Source organism: Diaporthe amygdali (genome assembly GCF_026229845.1).
Source record: "Diaporthe amygdali strain CAA958 chromosome Unknown NODE_35_length_488319_cov_65_809586, whole genome shotgun sequence".
Classification (NCBI taxonomy): Eukaryota; Fungi; Ascomycota; class Sordariomycetes; order Diaporthales; family Diaporthaceae; genus Diaporthe; species Diaporthe amygdali.
In genome coordinates, this window is record NW_026517055.1 from 479,663 (window position 1) to 487,781 (window position 8,119).

The 8,119-nt window shown below is 50.4% G+C and overlaps 2 protein-coding genes across 2 annotated transcripts; one reads left to right on the top strand and one right to left on the bottom strand.

Annotated features, from left to right (window-relative positions):
• Positions 1 to 259: 259 nt before the first annotated feature.
• J7T55_011354 (uncharacterized protein) lies at positions 260 to 2,200 on the bottom strand (the record flags this gene model as incomplete). Its single annotated transcript, XM_053133247.1, has 4 exons — positions 260 to 763; positions 831 to 1,173; positions 1,322 to 1,444; positions 1,854 to 2,200. The coding sequence occupies 4 exons, from the start codon at positions 2,198 to 2,200 to the stop codon at positions 260 to 262; spliced, it is 1,317 nt and encodes a 438-aa protein (XP_052989023.1).
• Positions 2,201 to 5,213: 3,013 nt separating this feature from the next.
• J7T55_011355 (uncharacterized protein) lies at positions 5,214 to 7,852 on the top strand (the record flags this gene model as incomplete). Its single annotated transcript, XM_053133248.1, has 6 exons — positions 5,214 to 5,390; positions 5,444 to 5,728; positions 5,777 to 6,020; positions 6,100 to 6,211; positions 6,268 to 7,380; positions 7,444 to 7,852. The coding sequence occupies 6 exons, from the start codon at positions 5,214 to 5,216 to the stop codon at positions 7,850 to 7,852; spliced, it is 2,340 nt and encodes a 779-aa protein (XP_052989024.1).
• Positions 7,853 to 8,119: the final 267 nt, after the last annotated feature.

Genomic DNA, 8,119 nt, shown 5'->3' on the forward strand with positions numbered 1-8,119 from the left:
CTTGGGATTTCTAGCTAATAGTAGCTAGATCCCGCAGTTCTTTACCATTACGTGGTTTCGTGAAGCTGTCTTTGCCGAAGCTTGCAGAGACTTGTTGACAACTGTGTGTCTGTGTCGATGGGGACAAGGCCGTGTGATGTGCAGATTCAACTGTAGCCTTGGGTTACTCGGTCGCTCAACTTGTCGGCACTGGCTCGTCTCTATCCACCAGGGAATGAGAACTTATGTAGAAAGGCAAAACATGGTCCACTACGTTCCTTTAGATCAGCTCAAAAGTCTGAACAGGGAATCCAGCCCTGCTCAAAACATCCCAAGCCCCAGCCGGTTTGAGCTCCACCAACGACGACTCCGCGAGGAAGCCCCTCTTGTGTAGTCCCAGACGGAATGGTTCATTCCTCGGGTCATCCTGGTATATGACTCTGGTATATACATCCATGTACGCCGCACCCCATAGCATCCTCGAACCCTTGCCATTTAGCACGCCATGAAGTTTTGTTGGCAAGTCTCCTAAGTGCGATTCGCCGTGCATCCCACGATCCAAATAACAGGCGCTGAGAACGCGGTATTGTTTGATGGCCAGACTATCTGGCCGCAGGACTACTGGAGTAAAGGAATCAGACAAGACAGTAACCTGACCGCCTACAGAGACCGACTCAGCCGCGGCCCCGAGGTGGCCGTCTTCAGTAAAGTGCGCGAGATGTACAGGCGTCCCGACAGCGTTGGAGATAGAGGCTCGCGTCTGAGAGACTATGGAATTCATCAACTGAGCTGTCAGGGTTTGCCAGCATCTTGATCATTTCCAGGCACTCGTGATATCGTGGTTCATGAACCACAGGGGGAACCCATCTTTCCGAAAAGTTGTTGAACCATAGAGTCCGGCAGCATGCCTCCCAAAAGTGCTGCCGCTGGATCAGGTTGGTGGTTTGAGAATACTGATTCTCCGCTAGCGTAAGGAATAGTGTGCGCAAATAGACTGCCGTATCGGCGTCACTGCCGCTATACATCTTCCCCTTGTCAAAGTATATAACGCAAGCAACACGGGATATGTGGGCACCCGTGGCATGAATCACTGTGCTGTCGATGTAGGTGAAGGAAGGTCCCAAATGGAACAGCTCTGGTGTAAAATCGTGGATATCTGCCGTGTCGATGGGCGTAGACCAATCAGAGACCCAGCTCGGAAGGACAAGTGCGGAAGGACAAGTGCGGATGCTCGCTCGTCCAGCTCGCATTCTGTAATAATATCTAGTCGACGGCGACGGCGTATCTGATCGCGAGTTGTTTCGATGTAGATATCAAAAACGGGCTTTTTGTAATCAGGCACGATACCAGCGCGGTCGCGTTCAGGGTGCTGGCTAAGAAGTCCGTAGAGTCGGTCCTGGGGGTCTGCGCATTTGGCGTGTCCGGCCTGCTTCCGGAGCGGAAGAAGCCCATACCCTCCCATGGCCTGCAAGGCCACATTGTCAGCAACCTGTAAGCAACTCTGGAAGTCCCTTGTCTCGCCTCGGCTCGTCAAGCCCGGTACCATTAGCTTTCTTCGGATGACAAAGATTGCTCTACAGAAGAGAGTCCAAGGTATATTTCTGTGCCCACACTGTACAGTGATAAAGCTTACTGATATGGCCGTTCTATAAGCGCTGCAACTAAAGAAATTATGAGTTCAACACGAAAGGGCGAGCTTAATCCTTTATACGGTCCTCTCGGCCCTGCAAGACCGATCTCTTGCCGAATCCAGAGCCTCTCGAACCACTCTCGACCCAGAAGAAGGCTGATCGACTCTAGTTCTTAGCGGCCAAATGGCGGAGGTTGCTGCATGTCTGCCCATCCGAGCTCTCCACAGTCGTGACCCATGACACTTGGGAGGACCTGTCCTGACAGGAAGTTCACCTCTACCAAACTTCCGGTCTACCAAACTTCCGGTCTTCTCAATCAAATCCAGGGCAGCGCTGCTACCACCAGCCTCTGGTCCGAGAAATGCGACGACCCCGGATGCGAGACCGTGAATAACCCCCATCAGCAACACCTGCTGTGACCGCTCTGCAAGATCTTTCTGGTTAATGCAGATGGCATCAGCCCAAAACATTCTGGTCTCAGATTGGCGACGGAGGTGCTTCAGCGCATCGGCGAGGTTCTGTCCAATCGATACATGGCTCGTGGCAGTGGTATCATCTTCGGTTTGGACTAGCACCTGAGCCGTGGCCATGTCCTTGGGAGATCCCCACACGTAGGACAAGGCCTCAAACACGGGTTGTCTTTTTCATCCAATATTGATTGCGATAGATCTAGACTCAGAGGATCGGTTGCGGCACCAGGCCGAATATTGATCAGACGAAATTCTCGAGGCTTGCGCAAAGAGGCGTATTCAAGAGACGTCATTGTCACTGTTATAGTTGAAGACATCCATTCACTTTTTTTTTTCGCCTGAAAGGCTAAATGGCGGAACTATCTTAACAAGTACTGTCGGATACAAGACTATAAAGCTTGAAGTGCAGTCCCGAGCCTTCTCCCACCCGGCCGCCCTGCCAAGGTGGCAGCTGCAGATCGCAACGCCCGGCTTATTGGGCCAGCCTGTCGTAGAGGGTAGTCCCACCAATGGCACTGAAACAAGTCGCAATACCGCATATAAGTACACGGTGTCTCCTAATGTATGTGTGGAGTCATGTCATATCGTATCAGAGACTTGTCGGCACGAGACGGCGAATATGATGTCGGAGTTGATCACTGTGGATTTGGTAGCGATGGCGGTGCGTAGGTAGGTTGGCCCGCGAGCTGGCAAACAGCTGGCGACGGCCCGGCGGCCGCGTAGCCCAACAAACCTGCGCAGCACGCCCACGCGTAGTCGGAAACACCATAGACCAACAACCAAGAATCACCAATCAACCCAATCGCTAGCGATTACCGTGCGTACGCACAACGAAGCCCTACCAATAATCACAGCCGTCATTAAAGCTTAGGACGTCGTTAGGAAACCGAACGACTACATCACAAATTCCCGTAATACCGATACAACTGTTGAGCCATAGCAGCGGTTGGTTGTCTTGTTATCATGAGGAGAGAAAAGTTAAGGAAAGAACACTCCGTTTGTAAAATCCACACAATTTGGTGCAATTCTCGAGGCCACGTACTATAAAGCCAGAGTGACATCTCAGGAGCAATCATCAAAATTAGAGGAAAACCCATCCTCTCTCCAATAACCAAGGCAACGAAAAGCCCTCAATTCAAGATCAAGCGGCTCAATTACCAGGCCACTCGAGGGACCTGGGGTGTCCACATAATGGCGATAATCGCTCAAGCAGCAGTAGAACCTTTAATTTCTCGCGTAGACCGTGTCTGACGCGTTTGGAGATGGTTCTGTCGAGTCCACTACTTGCAACACGCCCAGAGTAACTATCATGATCAGGGTCTATTCTCGGATGCGATTTCTCAGAGCAAAGACAGGTTATATTTTGATTCCGAGCAGCCAGAGAGGCCTCTCTTTGACTCAACCAATGAGAGAGTGTGCGCGTGGGTGTAGCGCAGCTGGCTGGCAGTTGATTACATAGGCGCCCACCGCCCTTCAGATCTCTGCGGCTCTCAAGAAGGCCCCTCTTTTGATAAAAGGTAGCGCCGACTTAAGTTCAATTGACATATTGAGAGAAGCTGCCCCTGTCTCTGAATCCCTTTCGGGACAACCCAGCGGGTCGCCGATGTGGGTGGGTTTACAAGAAGTCGACAATATCTTCGCATCCGCTCTGAACTCGCCGTGCCATCCACGCCATTCGACTGGTTGGGTGAAGGAGACCCATAACCATCGTGGACTTTCCATACTCCCGGATTGCCAATAGATCGCACTTTCCACGCTCTTGAGCTAGGGCTGTTTGCCTCAGTAACAGGGTTTTACAACCTATTGCAGTTCCAGCACGAGCTCGCGCTTCCAAAGCCCGACCATGTATCGATCAAGGACAAGACTTTGGAAGAACTTAGCCATCCCAGACCCCGCCGGTAGTTTATCTACTCGTTATATGTCTCCAGTAACTATGCCAGACATGGTCAAAACTTGGACACCATGATCGCTTTCAGGCTTGTCCCACGGTGTTGCGCTGATATCTATGGCGTTTGCTTTTGGGGCTGTGGATGTTGTGCTGGCTGTTTGGCTGGGGCTCTTCCTGTTTCATCTTGTATCAACCATCAAATACAGCGATCAGACAGATTCGCATAATGCGGCAAGCATCTGTGTAGTCACGAGAGCGTTCTCATTTTATCTGGTCTCAACTATTCCGGCTATCAGCTATCACCCGCCTGTATAATGTCTCTCACGACACACCAGATGCTTAAACGCTGGAAGTGACCCCACCTTGCTGCCTAACCAGCCCTCTCACAGCCTGATCAGTCAAGGGAGCCACCGGTCCGATTAAGTGCTTTTATTGCCTGTTGTGCTACCTCACGTAAGCCGCCATTGTTCCACAAGGCTTTCAGCTGCCCGAGGAAGATGGCTTCACCCCACCATAATGTGGAGGTGACTCACTTCACCACAAGTTCAACTCTATTCACTTGTCGACAAGCATCTGCTGAAAATAGTATATCGAACAGTCATGCAGCCGCGGATCCTTTATCATCTTCGTCTATTCATAAGTTTGAACATGGCCCGGGTGGACCTCAAATCAATCGGACTGTTGACCGTCCTTGCGATCCTGAGTATTGTAATTTATCGCCGACTCCTGATTTCATCACGCTCATCAGCTTTCACGAAGCCACTGGTACAAGCCAAAGAGGGCGAAAGCAAAACCTACCGTATCCGTGGTGTGTCTATCACATGGAATAAAGCTCAGCTGCAAACATTCCTGGCAGAACACGACGGTTGCATAAGTCCAGCTGTGAAATCACTCGCCATTGAAACACATGGTCGCTCGCAGACTGGAACGATCACATTCCAGAGTGGCACAAAGCCCCCAGAGACGCTTCGTGTGGATAGCCCACAGCCTGAAAAGGACGAACAGTCCCTCGTACTTGACACCCGCTTTCTTGGGCTTACCACCCTTTTTTCTCCTGCACCAGAGGACCACCAAGTGGAGTTCCTCAGGCAAATAAAATTACAAAAGACTAACTAGAGCAGCATCTTGGCCATATCTGGTCTAGGTAGCCATGCTTTCGGATCGTTTAAAGAACGAAAAGGCCAGCACATGTGGCTACGGGACGCTCTGCCGTGCCATCTGCTTTGGGAGCACACCGGCTGTCCGATGGCCCGCGTGATTACATATGGCTACGAGTCTGCGGTTGCGAACAGCAGCAGCATGCAAAATTTAGAAGACATCGCCACGTCATTCCGCGAAAGCCTCGACACGCTCATGTCTTCCCGGAGTGCTAGGCCATTAATCTTCATCGCTCATAGCCTGGGTGGATTGATTGTGAAGCAGGTTGGTGGTTAGATGCTGGTTTATGACTATCACTGTGCTGACTCGCAAGTAAGGCTCTTATCACACTAGCACAGTCGAAAGAGGAAGCCCATAAGAGAATCATTCGAGCCGTCTATGGAATCGTCTTCTTTGGAGTTCCTCACGATGGTATGGACATCGGCTCACTTATCCCGATGGTAAAGGATGGGCCAAACCGCGAGCTTATTGGTTCTATCAGCCGGATCAACTCGCAGATCCTCAGCATTCAACAAAGAGACTTCCATAAGGCGCTAGGGCCAGAAGGTCACACAGAAGTGTTTTGTTTCTATGAGACTACTGAATCGCCAACGGCTCTACAGGTATTCATATCACACCCGCTTTTAATGACTACTGCTAACCTGTAAGAGGATGAAAATGGCAGGTGGCGTATGGCTGGGCCAAAGGCAGTACTTGTTGCAAAGTCTTCAGCCACACACTGTCGGCCCTGGGAGGATGGGCCAGAGCATATTTGTGCCATCAACCGGTCGCATTCAGACATGGTCAAGTTTGGGCAGGAGGACCATGAATACGAACAGACACTACAAAGACTCCGAGGCCTTGCAAAACGCGCCCTTGGTGTGCAGCGCCGGCTTAGGGACAACAGCACGAAATGTATGTAACGAGTCGCAGGCTAGAATTTTTGGAGTGGTACTAAATGAATCAGTTCTCGTACCATATAACCAAAACCCAGACTATATTGGCCGGTCTTTGATATTAGAGAAAATCAAAGAACAATTTGGCTATAGCAAAAGCCAGGCTGCGCGGCAGCCCAGAGTGTCGCTTTTCGGCCTTGGTGGAATTGGGTATGTGAACTTCAAGTCATGTATTCCATCATACTATATTCTAATAAGCAATATAGGAAAACTCAGATCGCGCTTGCCTTCACATATTGGATCTACGATAACCTTCTAGACACGTCTGTCTTTTGGGTTCATGCGAGCAGTGCAGACCGCTTTCGTCAAGCATTTACCTCTATTGCAGAAGAGTGTCAGGTTCCCGGGTGGGACGATCCCAAGTCTGACGTGCCAATGCTCGTGCGCAGATGGTTAGAGAAGAGAGAGCGTGGCCGATGGGCTATGATCATCGACAACGCCGACAATAGCGAGCTCTTCTTCCCATCCAAGTCAGAGCAAGCTGACACCGCCGCGGCAAATAGCGCCACGACATCGAACCGCTTGAGCGACTATCTTCCAGACTGCACACACGGATCTATCCTGATTACAACTAGGGACAAGAAAACGGCAGTGAGATTCTTGCAGGGAAAGTCGCCATTGGTTGAAGTCGATAAGATGAGCGAAAGCGAGGCAGGACGATTGCTACACAAGACACTAGGCGACCGGATCCCTGCGGAAGAGGCCGCGTGTCTCTTTGCACGCCTTGAGTATCTTCCGCTGGCCATCGCGCAGGCAGCCGCATTCATTCAAGAGAACAGCATATCGACCGACGAATACCTTCAAATCCTGGACGAGAACGAAGATACATTTGTTGAGCAGCTCAATGAGCCATTTGAAACAGTCGGCAGGGACTCGGATACACCAAATGCAGTCACAGCTACATGGATCGTCTCTTTCAATCAGATCCAACGACAAGACATTCTCGCTAGCGAGATCTTGTCCTTCATCAGTCTCCTAGACCGCCAAGCCATTCCGAAAAGTTTTATTATGAGCTACTGTGATGAGAGTTGCAAAAGCGTACAACAGACCAGTATAGCAGGGGTTACCAAAGCACTAGGTACCCTCAAAGCATTTTCACTCGTGGCAGAGACAAAAGACAACACAATTGACATGCACCGATTGGTCCAGCTAGTAACACGAAAGTGGCTTGTAATGCAAGACAAGTTTGCTGAGTTCGCAGAACGCGCTCTGAAGACGGTGTCTGAGGCATATCCTTATGGACGCCATGAGACTCGGCAGGCTTGTGTGGACTATCTTCCTCATGCTATTGCTGTGCTCGGTAACAATGAAACCGGGTTGTATAGTCAGCAAATTAAGAGGGCCAGTCTTTTACTTCGCATGGCAGGTTATTTTCTTTACAGCGGTCAGTGGAAGGAAGCGGAGTTGAGCGCAGTCCAGTCAGTGAACATACGACAAGAGGTTCTTGGGGAGGAAGATCCTGACACGCTCATCAGCATGAGTAACCTGGCTGTAACATACCGGAACCAAGGCCGATGGGAAGAGTCGGAGAAGCTGGAGGTAAAAGTGATGGAGATGTGCAAGCAGAAACTGGGGCCTACCCATCCTGACACGCTTACCAGCATGGCCAACCTGGCTTTCACCTGGTATTCTCAAAAACGCATCACTGATGCTCTTGATTTGATGGACTCATGCGTCCAAATCCGCCTTGAAGTACTGGGAACGGAGCATCCAGACACCTCTTCGTCTATTAAAGCCTTGGAAAACTGGCGTGCCGAGCAGGTAATTCCACCTCTGACAGATTTAGGCTAATCCGGCGATGATTTAGGTATAATAGTATTGATATCTATGTTATGATAGCAAGTTTACCTGGTTTACGATCATTGAGATATTTATCTTTTCCTACTTGCTGAAGTTGCTTGGCGATTGCCGCCTTTAAGTGAGCAATGCGGTGCGATGATTAGATTGTTTAAAGGCTGCCTGTGCGCGCGTCTGTGTGTCCTCTCGACTTGTTTTCTCAACTCATCTGGCAGCCCAGCTGAGAACCCCACAACTCGTCGTTAATATAGCCGAGTTTCG